Here is a 22,069-nt window from a genome sequence, read left to right as displayed (position 1 = left end):
TTCAAATAAACTTTTACATTTGTTCAGCATGATAAAGCAATACCAATTTCATCCAATCAGGAGAGAGAACTCGTACAGATACAGGACCAACAAGTAAAATTGATTAAACTAAAACGGCAAACAAAATTGTAATTGCAGCTTTTTAATTATCAATACATATAGACAGTGTCAATGGCACTTTGTCTAATTTAGTGTTCAATGCTGATCAATAACTGGATACATCTGTTGACTCCAAGAGTCAAGCTAGACCAGTGTAAGCAATATCCTCCAGCCCACAGGTTGAGAAACACTGAGTGATACCATGGTGAGTATACTGTAGGTTTGCTGATATGTGAATAATTTGTTTTCCTAAAACCCAGTGCTTGAAAGAAACCCACTGCACACTATTAGACCTAAATTCCATTCTACTTCAACCAAAATACTTTTTTTTTTTATTCCAGTACTCTCTACGGGTATCTGCATCTAGTCTAGTCATTGTGATTGTATAATGTATATTGATCTAAGAAAGATCTCTCACACACCCTCACACGGTGTAAATGTAATCTCTCAGAAAACATATGATTCGTCCCCAAATTCATTCGCAATTGTCGTCGTAAAAAAAAACATATTGTAATTTGTACCTGTGACAAAAAGAAAGCTATGTGGTACCTGTCCAAAGGAATAGGAGAGCTCCAAAGTGAAGACCCTTTCATAGTACGGTTGCTGTTTGAACCCTCGGGACGTCCTGATTCTCATCAGGATTACTATCTCACAGCCAAGGAGAATCTCTGCGTTGTGTGTGGCAAAGCTGATTCGTACATTAGGAAAAACATTGTGCCACATGAGTACAGGCGTCATTTCCCCAACGAGATGAAGGACCACAACTCCCATGACACTTTTTACGTCCAGACGGCGCCACTGCATTAATGCAAAGAACCTTTTGTCTCACTGGGATAAAGTTTGCGAGTACAAATATAAATACAATTCCTGGGGTCACATCTCAAAAGATATTTTAAGTAAAAAACTGATGTACCTGTATGCAGGTACAGGATGTGTATGGGATTTGTGTAGGATTTGTTTAGAGCTTGCTTTTATCTCCACAAACTATACATTGCTTGCTGATGTTTCACTAGCTTTACTTTTTACTTCCCTTTCTCCTTGTCAATTTATTAAACCTAAGCATTCTTTTCCTTATTAATGCACAATTTCACAGAGATTGTGACCAAGTCACACAAAATATACAGTTTTTGAGTTGTTTCTTTTAGGCATTCCAGAGGGTTGTTTATGTGGAACCTGGGCCACATTTTCTTGAAAGAGGCCTCCTCAAAACACAGGAGAAAAACAACATTTAAGGCCAATACATGCTGGGCCATCTTAGAACTGCTGCACCCCCAGAGGTTCTGTCTCTCCAAACTAGTTCAGAAAACCCATACGAAACGGCATGTTTTTTTTGGACGTCGATCAGAGCATGTATTGGTCTTAAGAATCATTCTGAGAATTCAGATCTTTCAAATCAGAGCAGCTGTGGATTCATGTTGTCCTCCGTGTCTTTACGGGGTGGTGGCTGCGGTTCTTCGTGTCCTGTGTCCTGTTTGTCCCTCTCAGCCTCCACCCAGCTCTGTGGGGCGATCATCCTCTTGGGCCCATATGGCGGAGGACCCAGCAGAGCCTCTATGTCTTCATAGTTCACCACCTCACGCTCCAACAGTGCAGTGGCCAACTGGAAACACACATACGTTTTGTATTACACAAATTAGATTTCACAACGGCAATGAATGCCGTTTTCCAAACATTTAGCCATTGTTAACCATAGCTGTAAAACTGAAAATAGCAGATCTACAAGCTCACTTGCAGATTGGGTATTTTTTGGTGCGTGGTGCTGGCGTGCTACAAAATATGAATCACGGACATATCTGTAACCCCCATCCCCAAATCCTAAATATCAGTTTTAACCATTAAACATCCATTTATCTTCCGAGATAAATTATTGGACACACACGGCTGCAACTGGCAACAGAGTCTTACCAATGTCAGCTTGTCTCTGTTTTCCAGAAGCAGTTTTTCTGTGCGCCTGTATGCACGTGCTATCAACATCTTAGCCTCCTAGAACGACAACAAAATACAAATCAATGCGTTTACTCAGCTGCTAAACAAAAACAGGACTTTTTGTGTTATCCTTTTCGCCTTAATGTCTGAATGTACCATGTGCTGTTTACATTTCTGACTAATAAATTATTCAATCAATCAAAAAGTGTTATATGAGATAATTATTTTTGCATAATCATCATAATCGTTGAAAAGTGTTAATACATTTTCAAAAATAGTATTTGTCCAACGTTCAATGCCAAAACAAATTAAATCTTTAATCGCAATCTTTTTGGTATGACAATTAATCGTCAAGTAGAATTTCATGATCATGACAACCCTACAATGTGTGCCAATTGCCAAGGTGGCCATTCTGGTAGTGCCACAGTGGTGCTATTTTGGAACCCACATGGTCCATCTGCTGCTGCAGGCCTTGGCTGAAAGGTCGCCGTCCGATGGCACCTTGCTCCTGGGTGTCTGGGAATGAAACCTGGCCCACACTGTTGCACATGCCATACTGTTTCACCATGGAGTATGCCACACGGGTGACCTTACGCAGGTCATCCTGAGCCCCTAGCACAACACAGGGAAACATTTGTTTTTTACCTTCAAGATTGAAATGACACATTTTGACAGTAATATAGTCCATTAGTGTATGCTACATGTAAAAGTCAATCAACGTGGCTGTGAATGCATGTTAGCGACTGTCTTTCATTGCCTTTATATATTCGCCTCGTCCCGTTTGTACCGCGGCAGGTCGCGCCGCGCCCGTTCGCGCAATTCTCGTCTTTGCATTGACTTTGTACTGTATGTAATCGCGCCGCTCTAACCATCCATGCACCTTTAGACCTGTTCTGACATTCCATATGTTGATCTTTCCCCATCCATCCTTCCTCTTCGATGTCTCCCTTTTGACTGATACCTGTCCATTCAAACTCTAGACGGGCCTCCTTCAAAGTCATTTAGCGCTCTTTAGAGTTCTCAACAGGCCCAAAAATTAAGGCCTGGCCCTACTGGGCCATAACTGAGCTGGCCCGAGGCTCCGCCTGCCCTTACTAATTAGCACACATATTACCAGTAAGACGCGCAAACGCGGGAAGCGAACGCAGCTCGTACATATTTGGGTTTTTTAAAGATTTATTTTTAAGTTATTTTTTTTTTAAGTTAAGTTATTTTTAAGTTAAGTTTTTAACTTGGCCATAACCATATAAGGAGTCCCCAAAGCAGCTATACGTCCAAATATGGAGTGTGTTGCATCAATCACAAACAAATCACTCAGCTCCATATATGGGCACAAAGGGGGGACAGACACACACAACACAGACACACAGACAGACATGATCTGCTAGGTCTCATAGTAAGTGCTCACTGCGTTCGCAACCATATAAAATCCATATATGGGCATGGGCATTCCCAGACCTATTGCTTCTCGCCCTCAGTGCGTCTTACTGGTATATACAGTATACACTCAGTCAATGAACCAAAAATGGCAATGCTAAAATAAAAAAGTAGGTGATGTGTACCTGTGGTAACCTTATTGAAGACAATAGCCTCGGCAGCCCGCCCCCCCAGGGCCATGCACATCCTCTCAAACAACTGTTCCTTGGTGAACAGGTACTGGTCACGAGGCAGCATCTGGGCAAATCCCAGGGCAGCATTTGTCCGCGGGGCAATGGAGACCTGCGATGCACGACAGAAAATGTATTGATCCTTGAACTCAACTAATTAACTTCAAGCCTCCATAAAACGGTTAAATAAGAATAAAACAAATCAGCAGGTGGGTGAGGATGCCTGCGAGGCCTTGTAAAAAACAAAATCAGGCTTTCTCTGTCTGCATGCACTCCAAAATTCGTTAGTCGGATGATAAAGTTCACTAGACTCTATAGCTAGATTGTGACATGCTTTGTGTATGTTTTCTTTGCCTATGAACTATACTCACTGTACTACAAACACACAAAACAGTCCATGCTTTGTATGCCCATTACCTTCATGACACACTCTGTGTGTTCAAGTAGCCATCCCACTAAAGCGTGGCCGGACTCGTGGAAAGCGACCACCCTCTGCTCTTCTTTAGACAGGATCTTACTCTTCTTTATGCTACCTGAACGCGCGCGCGCGCACACACACACACACACACACACACACACACACACACACACACCCCCACACACACACACACACACACACACACACACACACACACACACACACACACACACACACACACACACACACACACACACACACACACACACACACACACACACACACACACACACACACACTTTACAGTACATCTGTCTTAATGAAAACTCATGGGGAATCAACCCTTCCCTCTTTCTGCCTGTTGTAATAGATACCTGCTATCACTCTCTCCACTGCATATTCAAAGTTGAAAGTATGAATAGACTTGTAGCCTTCTCTGGCAGCATGCAGGGCAGCCTCGTTGCAGATGTTAGCGATGTCTGCGCCTGGCAACAAGATGGGTTTGCAAAAGACATTGAGCAATCAACATACAATATTCACAGATACAGTTGCAATGTCAAAAGCCAGAGATGTACACGAGACAAACACTAAGTACCACTGAAGCCTGGGGTGAGTTCGGCCAGACGGAGGGAGTAGAAATTAGCGGGTTGAGTTAGCTTCAGGATCTTCAAATGTTGCTCAAAGATCTCCTTCCTCTCCTACAAAACAGGAAAACACCAAGATAAGAAGACATCTATGATGGAACTATGATGATGCATGCTTTCACTGCTTGGTAAATGTTACGATAACCACTGACTCAAAGAGTAATATGTTCAACTATGATCTAATGACATAAGAGCAAAAGAAAACATGATGCTCATGAACACTTTATTAATTAATAAATAATCTTTATTTTTCTTCTGGAGTTTAACTATATATATATATGAATATTAAATTATGAGACAAATATGCATTAACATCTTAATCAAAGATCCTATGGTTGGTTTTGAGTGTTTTAAAGCCACCTGCACAGTGGGCAGGTCTATGAAGATGTGTCTGTCCAGTCTGCCTGGTCTCATCAGTGCACCGTCCAGGATGTCTGCTCTGTTGGTGGAGGCCAGAACAATCACATGGTCTGTCGTGCCCATTCCTGGAAGAAAGAAATGTCATTCACGCTTCTTGGAATATTTTCCACAGTGTGACAGGGTCAACAGTCCTAAACTCAACTCACCGTCCATTTCTACCAGTAGCTGGTTCAGGGTCTGTTCTTCCTCAGTGTTGGAGAAGCCTGACATGTTGTTCGAGCGTTTCTTCCCCACGGCATCAATCTCATCTATGTAGACGATGCAGGGAGCTCGGGCGCGAGCCTCCTTGAACAGGCTCCTCACCCTTGCAGCCCCCAGGCCTAAGCACAGACACAAATATATATTTAAATATATCAGAGTGTAAGAAAATAATTGCATACACTCCGAGTTTAATTCACAAAGAAGACTTTTCTGTGTAATTCAGAAAATTCAGCAGAAGATGCCTTCTTCAAGATACCTCCTGATGAAGGCATCTTCTGCCGAAACGTTGGTCATTTTAAAATATTTGCATTGTGACTACGAGTTGAGTGTGGGGTGGTTAGCACCTCCCCACGCTCCTACCTTTTTTAAAGTTTATAAAATCGACATCGATAAGACTAACTAACTCGTTAAATGGGGGATTATCCTTACCCCCGATCACCTCCACAAACTCAGAACCAGCCATGGCCAGGAATGGTACCTGTGCCTCTGTGGCCACAGCTTTGGCCAATAGGGTCTTCCCACAGCCTGGGGGGCCCAGTAGCAACGAGCCCTTGGGAACCTTGGCCCCCAGTTGAAGGTATCGGTCCGGATTCTGACAAAATATATCATTAGAGATATTCAAAAGCATAAGCCTTAGTTTTATTCGCCTGCATTTGAGATTTACAATGATGCTGAGAGGGAGACAACAGACTGATTACAGCTTTAAAGGGCTAAAACATGCAAAAACACAGGTAGGGTACATTTAATGTGACAAATTAAGAATTATGAGGAAACAGATTATCATATACAGTACATACGTAAGTAAGTAGGTCAGAGAGGCTTATTGCCATTCATTGATTGATTGCATATTTTATTAGACAATATAAAAATGCAAACCGCACAAGGTCAGGCATTTTGGTCCAAAAGGATTTCCAAAAAAAAAAGCAGCAGGGCATTCCACACCTGAATAGCAGTGCTGCTGAAGGTGAATTTACTCATAGTTGTTTTATAAGTGGGTGGCACCAGATCATTGTTCACGCTCCCTCTAGTATTGTGGCTGTTGGTCAAGTAAGTGGGCACTGAGGGCATGGAGGGTAGAGTTGCATGTACAATTTTGAATGTCAGACCCATTTTCAATTGTTTGACTCTGTCTTCTACCCAGAGCCAGCCAATGCTACCCGGAGCCAACCAATGCTATCCAGATGCTCTGCATATACAGTGGGTCATTGTTTTGGGAGATTTGGATCAAGTTTCTGTGCCATTGAGATGTTAGAGAACCAGGACGTACAAGCATAGTAAAAAATGGGCAGTAAAAATGGGCTCCAGCTAAAGTCCTGAGAGCCTTTTTGTTAACAAGAGTCGAGAACGTTGTCTAATGTCTATCCCTATTTCAAATACACCTGGGAGATGGAATGCTGAGATGGGGCTCAACACCTACGATCACAGCTCAAGCCATGCTACTACACATGAGTTGGCTGTGCCCAGGATCTAACCCAGGACCTTGTGGTTCAAGAGAGAGTGCTCTACCGACTGAGCTACCCGGCTAATGTTATATATATAAGATTTGCACCAATATACCGTATTGTTTTGTTTGTTTCTTACCTTCAAGTAGTCAACAAATTCCTTCACTTCCATCTTAGCCTCATGCATGCCTGCCACATCTTTGAAGCGCACACCTTTCCCTGATTTGCCATCTACAATGGTGAACTTTGCCATCTTCAGCTGATTCTGTTAAGTACATCCAGGAATACAATTAGTGCTCTATAAAAACAATACAATATAAGAATTATTGTTGCATCGTCTACTCACAAAAGCACTGAAGCCACCCTCTCTCATGCCTCGACGGAAGATATACCAGAGAATAGCCACAACAATAGCAGGCACTCCCAAAGCATAAACCGCACTGCAAAGTGCAAGGATAAAGAAACATTGACTGTAGTCATTATGTATAAGATGGCAATTAGCCCAATCACATTTCTGGATCAGCACTAAAATACATTACATACGGTACATACATTATAAAACAACTCTAATGTATATTAACGACATATTAAAATGTTGAAAATGAGTGGTATTCCCCTTTAATTATCTCTTACTTCCAAAAGAATCCAGTCCGCTTGTACGACACTGGTATCCTGTCCTTTGTGTCAATGTTTAATTCCTCTTCTGCAGCTCTCAGTTTCTCCTCAAATTTGTCAATGTTGGCAACCTGCATACGGTATGTCAGGGCCAGTCTCTGCCAAAAAAGGCAACATTGCACATACAGTGAATTTAAACACAAAACAGAGTGGGAGCAGATAATTGCAACATGGGAGAATTTCTTGAGCACACTGTACTCCAAACTAGATTACTATTATGGCATCTTCCATAAGATGTAGTTATTAAAATAACTATTAAACATACAGGCCTTCCAAAGATCACTGCACCAGGGTGAAGGTAGATGTCCACTATGTCACTCTCTGGAACAACTTGCACTCGGGACACCTCTCCCTTGGCCAGCATCTCATGCACAAAGTCATTCCAAGATATGTTTCCACCACTGGTGTTAATAGAATTCAACAGGACCATGATGATTGCTATGATGGTGAGTGTCCGCATGCGGTGCATCTGGTCCTCCTGCTCACGACGCTTCTTCTCCTCTGAAAGGAAGGGTAGATGAGGAGAGCAAAGAGAAGGAACACAAGGAGGAAGTGACGGCAATGATTATGAATCTACAGTGAATGTATGCCATCAAACAATGAACATGATTATTTACCATCCATGACACCTCTTACCTTCATCATCCTCTGGAGTTTTCCCCTTTGATCCATGACTGTTATTTTTCTCTTTTTTGGACTGAGATTTACTAAAAAAATGTGTAGCCCCTGTAACAAAACAGTGCCTGTAGATTAACATTAATATGTATAGGACACACTCTCTCTCTCTCTCTCTCTCACACACACACACACACACACACACACACACACACACACACACACACACACACACACTTACCGAATAGATTTACCAAACCAACAGGGTTTTCCATCAAATGGTTCTTGATTAACAGTTTGTTCATTCCCATCATTCCAGGACTCAATGGTCTGTAGAGGAGATTCTAAAACAGGAAGATTAGGTTTAATACATTATGCAAACGCAATTATTGGGGCATAGATGTGGGGGGGCAGTTTAAGTTAACCTTGTACTATTGTAATTTGTAGCTATAGCTGGGTGCCCCACAACACTGAAATAAATACATTTCAAAATGTCCAGAACATACTACAAATCATAATTTGACCTGAATAGAGCAGTGGTTCACAAAGGGTGTCCGGGGGACCCCATGGAGCAGGGGTTGTCATTGGATATGTTATTTGGTAATTTGACCTCCCTCCAAACACATCTAGTTGGTGTCCTTGGCATGACAATGAACCACTGCGTTACATAGCCTTTCGGAACCCTCGGTTACCCTTTCTGTATGCGTTACGTCTTCGGGAAAGCTTACCTGAAGGATTTTAGAGTTCAACTTCACACCACTGTGTGATTGTCGAATTAGCGACTGCTGTGATCCTGAATGCATCAGCCTTTTATCACTGACGCATTTCGATAGCAGATGTTTACTGCCATAACTGTGTGCTGCTGCGATGGTTGTTGTTAATGGTGAGTCGTTTCGCAATAGTGTCCATTGTAAAGTCCTGTATTTTCTGCAGGAGCCAACAGGACGTTGTAAAAGCATGGCTGCCATGACGAGTCGGTTAGATTAGATCAGCACCCACAATCACATGAATATATAGCATACATAGCAACAAAACTAGAATATTATGAAAGGGAGCATTGTCATGACATTGTAATTACAACATTTGTTTACTCAATGCCCCCCATCACTGTGGCAGCAAGAGCAGCAGCTAGCGTACTCAACCCACAGTCGCGCAAAGATGGAAAATTCAACACGAGAAACGTTACTGTGACCGAGACCTGAATAGGCCGTGTCTGAGAATGCCGAGGAGATAGGGACAGAAACCTATCTTCCTTGAGCGCAGGTGTCGAACCGGCGGTCACTAGCGAGATCTTGATATCTTGGTATCCGAGGTCTGCTACGTGATCTGGGTTCTTCTTTGCTTCATTCCGTCTGTCACCTGCGTAGGCATGGATATTTATGGTGTTGGCATGTCGGGGGTGATGTCACCCTGACGTCCCGGTTGTGATGTCAGAGATGCAATTCAATTCAATTCAAAGGGCTTTATTGGCATGAGAAAACATACGTTTACATTGCCAAAGCATTGCCAAAGCAGATGCACTACGTTCCTTCGTAACAGTTACTATCTACCCCGATCCCACAGTAAACAGTTCAGTAACCTCGCGAAACGCGTCACCAGGCTTTCCACTTGTTCAGTAGAAGGCCTTCTACTATCTTCTATTTTACGAATTAAAAATAAATTTATTCGTTTAATAATACATGTATCATTATTTTTGTGAATTAATTTATTTTTGCGTGCGATATGGAAACGATACTAGTATACTACGCATCTTAACTGCATTTATAATTTCTTTACTACACAAACTCTGAACTCTGAACTACGAACCCCTTTCATTATGCAACTCACCGCTGCGAGGACATTTGCGCAGCACAGATTGTTAAAGCGCTAGTGTCTACTGTCTAGAATCATCATAAAACATAACCCATGGAGACTGGAGGTAGAAATATTGTATCTTTGCGGATGGCATTTTCAGCTGCACACACACACACACACACACACACACACACACACACACACACACACACACACACACACACACACACACACACACACACACACACACACTTCCATATTCCAAATACTTGACAATTTTAAGCAACAAATATGTTAGATTTATAGGCATATGGCAAATTGGCAATTATAAAGTATAGGAAGCTTGAAGGAAGTCGTTGATGTGCAGATGGATTTCTGTTAGTAAATATGGCTCTAATGTTGTTGTATTAGTGTATTACTTTAACAACTTTGTTGTTTGTATATATTGGATTGGATTGACCATAATCCTCCAGCAGAGGGTAGTATTGGTCAATTCTAGCAGTGGTGTTCAACAAACGTTCTTGCGCATGAGCAGTGCGGTGCCTTCCTGCCATAACAGTAACACCACCATAGATGTACTGTAATTCCTGTAAACTAGGTAATTTATGATGTAAACCACACTACTGTTGGTGATTTAGGTAAAACAGTGGTCCTCGACATTTTAAAAGACCCCCAAATTCATATGTGGGTATTTGAAAATATTTTGTGCCAGCCACCCACATCATGACCCACATAGATCTCACACATGTAATGATGTGAACTTGAAGGGGCTTGGCTATCAACGTCGTTGTTGGTCAAATACGTCCCCGTCGGGTCCCACCGTGTTGAAAAATAAACATAAGCAATGTTTATTATACTGGCGCAAAAAAACAAAACAAAAACAGGATGTAGATTACTAGATTAAGCGTTTACGTCACGCTGATTGACATTGAAATAAACCAATGAGATTAGAAAACACTGATTTTAGCCAATGGAAGGGTCCGTTTCATTTTTACCAGACTGAGCCCATGTTGTGGTGTGTTGGGTTTACATACAGTTATGCACCGCAATATGCTTAACCCATTATCTAATAGATCAATAACGTTCTGAATGTTAGAAAGCACCATCTGTATAATATACATAATATACATCTGGTGCTAAATAGTCTCTAAATTGTTTGCAAATTATTTCATGCTGTAGTGTAGAGGTTCGTTTTAATATGAGGTATTTTCTCAGGGCACGATTAAAAATGTATTACACTATGCCATACATATTTTTCTTATCACAATAATATATAGGACTATTTTCTATCTCTGAAAAATGTTATATTACATAAATAAACCACCTATTTAATATATTGAAAGCCAAATTAAGTGTACCTAATGTCCGTACTCCATTTCCTTTGCCTGGTCTCCCGACTGTATAATGGAGCTTGGTCTCCTGCACTGTAAACTGCGAGCCTTGGGTAGCCATGTTGGAGCCAAATCACCGTCACCTCAAACGAGAACAGTCCCCTTGTCAGATCCAAAATGGCGTCTGTTTCGTTGGTATAAAAATAGTATCCGCCCACAATGCGAGTGCGAATCGCGTCCTGCGTTTCATTCCGAAGCGTTTCCTTTCCCAGCCCCATACTTCATACTAACGTCAAAGGCCGCTCGAAAACGTTCGAATGGGTTTGCTAGAGAGGATTAAATCGAAACAAAACATGATATTTCGAGGTTTTACGTTTACCAATGAAGCCTTCCGTTTTAACGATGGACCATTAAATGTTCCCGCTTGGTGATGAAGACAACATAACTCTATTGTGTTCACGTTTTTGGGGGATATTTGAAGTCTCTTCGATCGTCTTGTTTGTTGGTCTCTAAGAATTAGCACTAGCCTGGCTGCTAGTGAGCCGATTTAAAGCTACGATGGTTGCTGCAAGTTTATGCGGATGTCTCCGGACGATGTCTTACTGAACCCGGGGCAACAAATGGGAACATCTAGCATCGGGGGAGAACATCGGGGGATAGACTTGTAGCTTCAAATTTACCCAGTCTGAGTTGGGTGACATTCTGAAAGAGGTAAGAATATGCATTATTGTTGTTTTTAACATGTAAACAAACGGAACATTGCATGTCTATGTGGCGTGCGCGTGGGCGTGCTACGACTACCGATACACAGATCGCAATGTTTTCAACACAACGTTGACGTATTGTCATGTTGATTTTGATTTGCGGGTATCTCTAAACACTTAACCGAGTTCCTGGGTTGGAATTGATTGTGATGGTAATCGGCTGTTGACTCGTTTCTTTCTTTGCATTGCACAGTTGCACGAGACAACAAATTGAATAGAACATGGAAGGATTCAGAGTTAACTAATGTTATTATTCGTGCCTTATTCAAAGGTTAGCACGTATTTGCAGTGTCTTAAAGCCTCTCTCTCTCTCTCTCTCTCTCTCTCTCTCTCTCTCACACACACACACACACACACACACACACACACACACACACACACACACGTTGTTTTAACATACGGTAGCTAAATGTTGTAGACACTGTCAAATGCAGCATGCTGTACGGCTTGTGTTTAATACAGAAGTATAGAAGAGCTGCTTCAATATGCTTTAGCCCAAACAGTGATGCTCAAGTCAATTTATAGGAAACTAAGATAAAATAGTATTGGGTATATGACAACAGAATAGTAGTGAGTCTGTTTGCTTAATGGTCACATGGTCTAGACTAGGAGAGTGCCTCTATTTATGTCCTTAAACATTGGCTAATATATTTAATATACTCCATGCATTTGCTGGACCAGTATTAAAGCAGGGCTAATGACAATGTATGCTGCACTGGCTGCAGCTAAGTGAATGAACACAACAGCAATATTTGTACACAGAACTGGTAGTATTACATAACACAATGAAGGAACAGGTTAGTTGTGTTCTAGTAAGGAAGTGGTATTATCATGTAATAGCCAAACATGTTCTCAGTGGGAAATTCAGATTGACAAACATCTGAAGCTTTGCATTCTGCTGAGTTCAGGACAAATCCTAGCACTATGTATGACTTTTTACTTTTTAGTGCATTGGTTTGCACAACTTTGCAGTGTTGAATAACAAGAAACAGAAGGACACAATATAATGGGACAAATGGCAATCTAGTGGAAACAGAATATGGATGAGAAGAAGCCCTCTACTTTGGTGCAGTATCAGTGCTGAGGAAAACACTGCAGTACCGCTAGTGGTGTTTTCCTCCAAGATACTGTGAGCTCTTAAGCTTGCTGGGGCGTTCACGTCTTCTACACTGCAGAGGTAGTGATGCATATCGCACCATCCCTCTTGAGCCTGCACAGGACCTATTTTTATATTATGTAATTTATGGCCCGAGTTCAATACTTACCCAAATATGCTTTCTAATATACATTTATGGTTGTTGAATTATGGACTTCAGAGATTATCTACACACAATTGTAACTCACCTGATTTACAGGTCAAGCATATTTCACACTGAAAAAAGAAGCAAATGTAAACCAACTTTTTACACCATCAGAATACTACAATTAACATTTAGTTTACCCATTATATCTGGTCTCAGTTTCAGACCATGGACCAATTTAGTCGTTTACAGGTGTCAATTCAAAGTAAGCATGTCAAGTCTGTGACCTTTTGCAATTAGGACATATCCTCAGATGTTATGGTTGTAGTTAGCCTGGAAACCAGACAAATCTGCAAAAAAAGAAATAAAATAAATCCCTGATCTACGTAGTATGCAGTGATATTTGTCTGACCATGCCAGCCTAGGTTGTAGTCACAGTATGTATATTATTGATATTTATTGAATGAATGAATAAATGATGTTTTTAGCAGATACTACTTTCCCTTATGTAAGAACTCAACGTGATGGTGGTTTAGTTTTCTGCTTATATTCATTGGTATAACAGCTGCATTGTACATGGCCAATTTATCTACTCGATGAAACAAAACAACACAACTTATTTTTGGTGCTAAATTATTATGGTTTGAAATGCTATTTGATGCTTCTAGGGCTCTCTTTCAGCTAGCATCAGTGCTGTGGTGACCAATGTTAGTCATTCATAGGACTGTGAACACTAGAATCAAGCCGTGCCTTGTGCCTGCAGTAGGAAATGGAGGCCTGACTGGGTCGGAGGTCAGGATCTATGTCGGTAGCTGAGATTTCTCACATTTCCTGTTTTAGGAGCCTGCCATTCTGTGTATCTGCTTTGTTGATTGCTGTCTACAATTCTCCCACAACTAACCTCAGTGCATTTCATAATCCAGACAATAGCTCTTGTGTCTCAAGACACTCAGTCCAGGTTGTCCACCCTGACCTAGACCTACTTAGATCCAGTGTGTTGGGCAGTAACGAGTTACTAGTTACATATCACTGTAATATTATTACTTTTTCCAGTAAAGAGTAGTATAACGAATTATTCTGCGGAAATAGTAATATAATAACTATTTACTCCACCAAAACACGCTGCATTACTTGTTAGAGTCGTTACAAATGAGTGTCATTTTGTTTTTGTTCATTCGTCCAGTTATGCACTCATAGTAGTTGCATGGCATGCAAAAGTTTACCCGATATCAACGGGTAAAAACAGAGATGCGTTGTAGCTTGTTCGTGTTAGCCTGCACAGCCTGCGCACAGTTATGACATAGCGTATGCGTCTATGCAACCGTCGCACACACTCGCTTCATTTACAAACAACGACAAACAGTCAGACAGACCAGAGAGTGGGGAACCATGACGGAGAAATGTATCGGTATTATTTTGCATTCTTGTCTGTCAAAGATGCCAAGTATATTAATGTCAAAGGTATTTTGATGGACACTCCTGCACAGTTGACTCGGCCTCATTGAGATCCATCATGGTCCATCAAAATACCTTTGAGGTCCGATGTCAGCCGCCTCCAATCTGAGAACCCATCGGCAAATAAAGGAATAGCAGCGCCCTCTTTTTCCTTGAAATTGGACGTGAGTTGTAATAGGATTTTGAAGAGTTCTGAATAATCCACCACAGAGTCAACAGTTTGTCTTAAGAGACTAGGCTGCCTCAAAAAGGTCAGGCTGTTTCTTTATTTTATTGTTTGTTATTTATGTATACAATATATACTGTCCGTTTTGAGATGCTGCAGCCATGTGTGTGCAGTTCAGATTGTTGATGTTGAATTCCAAATGTGGAAGAGACTATTTTTGTTTTATATCCTGCAATTATTCAGTTTGGCTGATTGGAGACTTCTTATTCCAATGAATTTGATTCAGTTGTAAAAGGAGGTGGCTAAACAGATTGTGTTATTTTGCGGGTGGAAGGGGCCCCGGTTGAAAAGTAATATATGTAACTATATTACTCTTGATTCCAAGTAATAAGTAATGTAATATTATTACTTTTTAATAATAAGTAAAGTAAACATTAAGTAATATTGCCCAACACTGACCTGAGTATCAGTTATGCCAACTTTCAATAACTGTAAACTGCCACCAACGTGTGAAATAGAAAATGTAACAAGCTTCATGTACTGCAGGTCAGGCAACGTCAGGGTTGCTTTTAGATGAGCTCTTTGCAGTGCTGTGAAATCTGCCGCGTTGCGTAGCAGCATAAGCTTAAAACATGGCTGGCAGTGGCTACTATTCCTGACTGTGTCAGTGTGTATGTGTGGCTTTGTCCTACCACTTCCTCCATATTCTTATGGCCACAATGCAGAGAAGATGAATAGTATGAAATGTAACAACAATGGCTGAATTGTTAAATTATGATGTAAATATTTTAAATTTAGAGTAGGATTGTCTTTGAGACATGGTGTGTAAGAAAGGATGGATTACACAAAATTAACACAACCTGTTATTGTAAACATTGCAACATTTTATAGTTAATCAGTGGACTTGAGTAGAAGGTGTTTTGCTGCTGTTCCTCGTTTAATATGGTGAGCGAGTGTCTGACAGCACCCAGATTGTGCAGTGGTTGTCGAGGTAACCTACTTCTGGAGGTGCTAATGGAAGAGCAGAATGTCTGATGCTCGGGGGGAGGGGAAATCAGCCCTAATAGCCAGTGAGCCAACCATCCAAAATTTGAGAGGACCTGTGATGTCATGACATACTTTTTATTTGTATTTTTTCTATTAATTTGGACATTAAGGTCCACAGAATGAGAGGCCTGCTCTGCCGGAAATATTGCAAACTGCGTCTTTTAAAGTGAACACGTATGCTGGCACTGGGAATTGGGGTTTATGCTAACAGATAGCGGTACAGATAAAGTTAAGTAGCATGTGACATGTCAAACTAGGGGGTTTTCATGATTCTGAATCCATTCCAAGCATTCGTTTTGCACGAAAAACACTCCTTGGCCCAAATTCGGCCCATATTCGCCCAAATGTGCTGACCTCATCACATTTGGATGACTGCTATCGCCGTGTTTTTCGTGCAAAACTAATGCTCGGAATGGATTCAGAATCATGAAAACCCCCTAGTTGACATGTCACATGCTACTTACAGTATGATGAAATTTTGCCTTATATTGCTTGTCTATGGTGGGGTAAATATGGCCATAACCTTTTTTTGCGATGTTTCTGGCAGAGCAGACCTCTGACTCTGTGGACTTTAATGACCAAGTGAATAGAAAAAACACAAATAAAAAGTATGTCATGACATCACAGGTTAATCCTTAACCGTTGAGCTTTTGGGCCTGTGGCTCCCCGGCTATAAGCACCAAGGAAGCCTCACACACTGTGCATGCCTCCTGTCTGTCCAAGCCCCCCACCCTCCCCCTTTGCTGCTGAGAGAGTGGTATTTTAGGTAAACAAGCATGGCTGCTCTTGTTTCTCTCTCCGTCTGTCTCTGTCTCCCTCACACAGCTCTTTCTCGTTTCACCCCTTTTCAGCTGTGTAAATCTTTTATAGCTCCTGACCTAGCAGTACAATCTCAGCGGACAGTCAAATGACATCTGAAGCCCTTTGAAATCCAGCCTACTCTTTTCCCCCTCTCCCCTTCAAGCGAAATGGAACAAAATGGCGGCCCCCATTCCTGCTGTCTCCCAGAGGGACAGTGGAGCCTCATTTGGGGGTTTAGGAGGTCTGGATGGCTGATGCACTGTCTCCCCTGCTTAGGTTGTACTTGCCTGCTACCCTTCTGCTGGAACACTTTTGCTAATATTTTCTCTCTGCATCTATGTACTTTAAAGTTCTACAAAAGATAATTTTAAAATATTTAGCTTTAGATCATTCTGACAGCAGTGACACTTAAGAAAGGGAATGAATCATTGAATACATTTAGCCATTTGTCTTCATGGATGTAAGACATTTTCATGAAATATTTTACATGATGACTAAACTAAAGGTTTATGCTAGACTTTGTCATATTGTAGGCTAAATTGACTGTTGGGTTGTAGGATTATAATTATACAGGTAAGCTACTACACTGCCTGTATGTGACATATTTATACTTTACCATTTCATTTTTATCATACATGTGATTTTATTGAAAGCCCAGGGCGCCAGGAACGTGTTTTACGTGTTTGTTTGTTTTTGAGCGGCGCTAGCCCCTCCTATGCCCAGCTTTGTGTGTGTGTGTGTGCATTTTAGTGATGATTTTGTTGGTTGTGAAGACACCACTGACCAATTGTGATTGGCTGCAATGACAGAAAAGTGAGAACACCAATTGCAATTGGCCGGAATGTGATGATCTATGATGATAAGAGCGCCATTCACTTTAAAAAAGTGTAATTTTATCAGTTCAGAATGGTCTCGCGAATATAGCCGCTGCATAGACTGCTGTAATAGCCGTGATCTTTCGCAGTGGTTTTCTTGGAATTGAGGCTCACAAAAGTTTTGTTAGACAGATTAGTTATTAGTTTTTGTGGTTTTTGTTTTTACTGTGAATTTCGGGGTTTTCAAAATAAAATTCCCTGTGCATCCTATTGGCAGGGAGCCACAGCACCGGAGTCAATTGATTATATGCACACAGCTGCCATCTTGCCAGCAAGCCATCTACTGTAGGTGCAACTTCCCATAGACAGCCCATTCATCCTCCAAACAGAACAGTCCTATCTCTAATTGTATTAAATAACGTCAAATTCACAACATTGCAGCTGTACGGAAAGCTTGAATTATCCTCTTTCTATCTGCAATGTGTTTGTTAAATAAAAATCCACTGTAGACATGGTATGAGCTACTCCCTGTCAAGAAATTCCTTGCTGGAGTTTGGAAGTGCTTGTTGACTATCACTCAACAGCCCATGTGTACCACCTGTTTAGAATTTGCACATAATGCAGGAGGCAGCTGGCGGTTGCATTACTGATAGCGAGTGCTTCCAAACTCTGACACCACTACGGTGGATTTTTATGAAACAAACACTTTGCAGATAGTAAGACAAGGTTTTCGTACAGCTGCAATTTTGGTGAGTTTGACGTTATTTAATACAATGAAATAGGACTTTTCTGTTTGGATGAATTGGCTGTCTATGGGAAGTTGCACCTAGGTAGCACCTTGCTGACAAGATGGCAGCCGTGTGCATATCATCAATGGTGGCGAGTTATGAGTTAAGGTCATTACACACTGGCGAATTGGCGACGCAATATATTCGTGCGAATAATTCGCATTAAAAAAAAACAATTGAAGTCCATGCAAGCTTCCACATCAGTGGCGAATGTGCGAAAATGCGACCGTTTTCGCTCTTTATTTGTTCGATCTGGTGTCGTATTTTGCAGAGATTCGCAGGCGAACGGCAACATGCAATATTTCGCATTTTCAGATAGCTTATTCGCATCGCGTCGCTAATTCGCCAGTGTGTAATGACCTTTAATTAGGATTTATTTTGTAGACGTAGGTGTGGCCTTTATTTCAGTTAGTACAAATAAATGTATTGTGTATCATTGCAGCAACATAGTATAGTTGCCACTATACAAGGGTTGCATTCTGTGTTTTGTTCACTTGTTCTTGGAATTAAAGGATAATAAAAATGTGTTTCTAATATGTAATGTAAGATTGCCATTTTGATATCATAATAGTTTGAATGTTTACTTTGAACAACATATTTTAAAGACCAAATGTTAATGTCTAAATGCTAATTGCTAACTGGTCTAGAGCCAACCTGTAGTACTACGCTGTTTTATTTTGCCATTTCATACCCATTTCATACGTTAAACCCAATGTTCAGTCATGTCATATTCTTCATTCTGAGACTGAACGAAAATAGCAGAAGGCCAGGTTGGCCTATAAATGTATTGTAGGTCAGGTCTCCCGAAAGTTGTATCATCAATAATAGTTCACCACTAACATTACATTTTACTAATGCATAGAGGACACACTATCCGTTCACACTGAATGAGTAGTTTGTGTGAGTGTGTGTGAGTATGGGGAATGTGCTCTGTGAACGTGGGCAGACATGAGTTTGGGGGAGGGGGTGGAGAGAACATTTGGTGATTTGATTGGGTGTGCTGTGGAGCAGGGGGCTGCACAGGGATGATCTATTATCCATTTGTGGCTTTGGAAATGTCCTGAGGTTAGTCAGCCAGGTCTGGGAGCTGAGACAGTAGAGACTTGATGTGTCCCTCTGGGCTCAGCTGCTCTGGTCTAATCAGCAAGTCCTTCTTTCATGAAATCACTTGTCTTCTCTGTACCACCTCCTCGATCTTTTCATATCTCTTCCCATCTCCATCTCTGTATGCCTCACCTCTGATCAGAGCTTTCCTGGCTTGCTTTTGAACGATATTTCATGCCCCTCTCAGATGTATAAATCATGTTATGTAAGGCGGATGACAGGCATTTTTCAGGAGGGGAAAAAATATTGCTCGCCCACTGCATTGGTCTGAATCACATGATGAGTGCAAGCAGAGAAACTAGCCACTGTGTCTGTGGGCTGCCGTGACTTGTGCCCAGCACTCTTCTGTGGCACTGGGGATCAGCCGCAAGCTGAGAGGTGGGGTGGTATGACCAAGTGTTGGGGGGTGAGGGTTGGGCTGGTGTGGCCTGGCTGAATCTCAATCACCAGGGCCCTTTAGTGCTGCTGCCCTTTTGAAGGGCCAGCTGCAGCCTTTCAATCTGCCCATTTACATTGAAATGCACCGACAGGAAGGGGGAGGGGAGGAGAGAACGAGAGAGAGGAGACAGACCTCTGCGTGTGTGTGTGTGTGTGTGTGTGTGTGTGTGTGTGTGAGAGAGAGAGAGAGGGAGAGAGACATACCTAACCACAAAACACCCAGGAGAGGAGGTCCATCAGCGGGGAGGGGGTGTGCCCCCATCGTCCCGTCCCAGCGACACTTTGTTTTCACCAGCCTGCTGCGGGGCCATATAGTGCACACAAAGGCTCTAAGCACCCTCTTTTGACCGGTGCCTACGTTTCCACCACTCAGCTCTTTTCTGTCTTTACAGCTAGGCTGGCGGCACTGATTTGTGGAGGTTGTGGTTTGTCCCCCATCAACCTTTTTTAACAACACGTTCCTGTTAGACTCATTGTCGGTGCTGCTTTCAGACTTTTATCCCTTTCGCAGAGTGTTTGTCTAGTTTAGCTTCAGACGAAGTTAGAGATGTGCCGATACCGATACTGGTATCAGATACTCGGCCGAATACTTCCCCTAAAGTACTCGTACTTGGTATCGGAACCGGGCCCAATACTTTGAGACGAGTACTACAACATTCAATTGACACTAGGCTGAACGCTCAATGCAACGGGAGCAAGTCTGACCCAAGCCCAAAACGGCTGATCTACAAGCATATTCGGCGGGCGACACTATCGGATTAATAAATGATCATGTTGATAGTTATAGTTGTCCTTTCTAGTTGTAGCAGGAGCACATTCAAAGTATTTATTTCATTTATATCAGACCACCAGGTGCAACGTCCTTAAAATCCTTATAAAGATATGAAAGCCGAAGTTTATTTTGCCGGCATGTGTTTTTCTTTGCGACAATACCCCCACCCCTCCCCCCGCACATGTGGAGGGACCGTGACATAGGTGTTTTTTTTTGCCTCTAGCATAATGAAAGAAAGGCACCTATACAAGGTCTACATTTTTCTTTCAAAACGATAATACTAGAGTGTGTTTGAATAGAACAAAATGTTTTATTGCTCATAATAAGAAAAATAAATAACATTTTGGAATTTGATATTTCTTCTAAATCATGTCAGGCTATTATTGTGGCATTACAGTATCCTGCTACCCTAATAGACAGGGGTACATGAGCACCTGGCCGTTCATTCGTGCTCTATCTCCGACCAAGCCACACTTCCACCACACATCTCTCTATGCAAAATAAAACCTGCACACTCCCACAAAAGACATAGACTACATTGCATTCGCCAAAAATGTCTTCTTTACTGTTTAAATATTACTTTTCTGAAACACGCTATTCTTGCTCAACCTCAACAGCCTACGTCAGAATCGTCATGTTGGCGTCTACTACGCCAACTACGTTCACTTAATGGGGCCAGTCCTTCACAGTGACACACGCGTTAGATGAACCACGCGACCGGGATGGTTTCTACCCCTCAATGTCGTGCCTACTCTACACTGCCATCCCAAGTCCCCTCCCCCTTTCGCTGCTCCTGTGTGTGACCTGTGAACTACTCTCTGACTGCACTGTGGCTTGATTTATATGTGCGAGGTTGAAATGTAATGCACATAAATTAATTATAGGTCCAGCAAGCAAATCATGATTGTCTGTTTGTGCTCAATAGGTCACCATCACATTCCGATTTTAGGTGTTGTGTTTTCTATGACATTTATTTGGGCCAGTAGTTTCATATCTATCCTTTTTCCGACCAACACAGAACATGCTAACGGTGTTAGCGCGTTAGCATCCATCTTGCTTTTGATTTATATGTGCGAGGTGGAAATGTAATGCACATAAATTAATTATAGGTCCAGCAAGCAAATCATGATTGTCTGTTTGTGCTCAATAGGTCACCATCACATTCCGATTTTAGGTGTTGTGTTTTGTATGACACTTTGGCCAGTAGTTTCATATCTATCCTTTTTCCTTTGACCAACACAGACCATGCTAACGGTGTTAGCGCGTTAGCATCACACAGCTTACAGCGTCAGTGTTGCATGAATACTTTCAACCATGACAATGCCGACTACTTTTGCTACACACACTTCCCAAGGATTATGGAGATGTCTTTATTTTTTTTTTAAGGTTGAGAAATGAAATAATTATGGTCGTTTCTAATCTCAGCATTTCACAAGAGAAAGACGTGGATGCCTTTCGCTGCGCTGTTGGCGTTGCCATGTCTCATAGAAACAAGTAAATAGGTCT

General features: G+C 41.7%; 2 protein-coding genes across 5 annotated transcripts in view; one reads left to right on the top strand and one right to left on the bottom strand.

Annotated features, from left to right (window-relative positions):
- Positions 1-126: 126 nt before the first annotated feature.
- spg7 (SPG7 matrix AAA peptidase subunit, paraplegin) lies at positions 127-9,283 on the bottom strand. Its single transcript, XM_080758890.1, has 17 exons — positions 8,776-9,283; positions 8,289-8,391; positions 8,069-8,158; positions 7,698-7,933; positions 7,391-7,530; positions 7,104-7,197; positions 6,897-7,022; positions 5,745-5,907; positions 5,261-5,434; positions 5,055-5,179; positions 4,646-4,748; positions 4,425-4,535; positions 4,050-4,165; positions 3,588-3,744; positions 2,474-2,637; positions 2,005-2,082; positions 127-1,699 (listed from the first exon to the last, which is right to left on the bottom strand). Exons 1-17 carry the CDS (start codon positions 9,013-9,015, stop codon positions 1,493-1,495), a joined length of 2,427 nt encoding a protein of 808 aa, XP_080615016.1. The 5' UTR covers positions 9,016-9,283; the 3' UTR covers positions 127-1,492.
- A 2,192-nt stretch (positions 9,284-11,475) lies between these two features.
- The window catches only part of ankrd11 (ankyrin repeat domain 11), a 164,945-nt gene continuing 154,351 nt past the window's right edge, over positions 11,476-22,069 (top strand). For all 4 annotated transcript variants that reach the window (XM_080764527.1, XM_080764525.1, XM_080764526.1 and 1 more), the window contains exon 1: positions 11,476-11,883. The gene's annotated coding sequence lies outside the window, so the exon portion shown is untranslated. The remainder of the gene's footprint in view (positions 11,884-22,069) is intronic.

The sequence above is a fragment of the Protomyctophum bolini genome, assembly GCF_963924005.1.
Source record: "Protomyctophum bolini genome assembly, chromosome: 1".
Classification (NCBI taxonomy): Eukaryota; Metazoa; Chordata; class Actinopteri; order Myctophiformes; family Myctophidae; genus Protomyctophum; species Protomyctophum bolini.
This window is presented reverse-complemented; position numbering and strand designations above follow the sequence as displayed.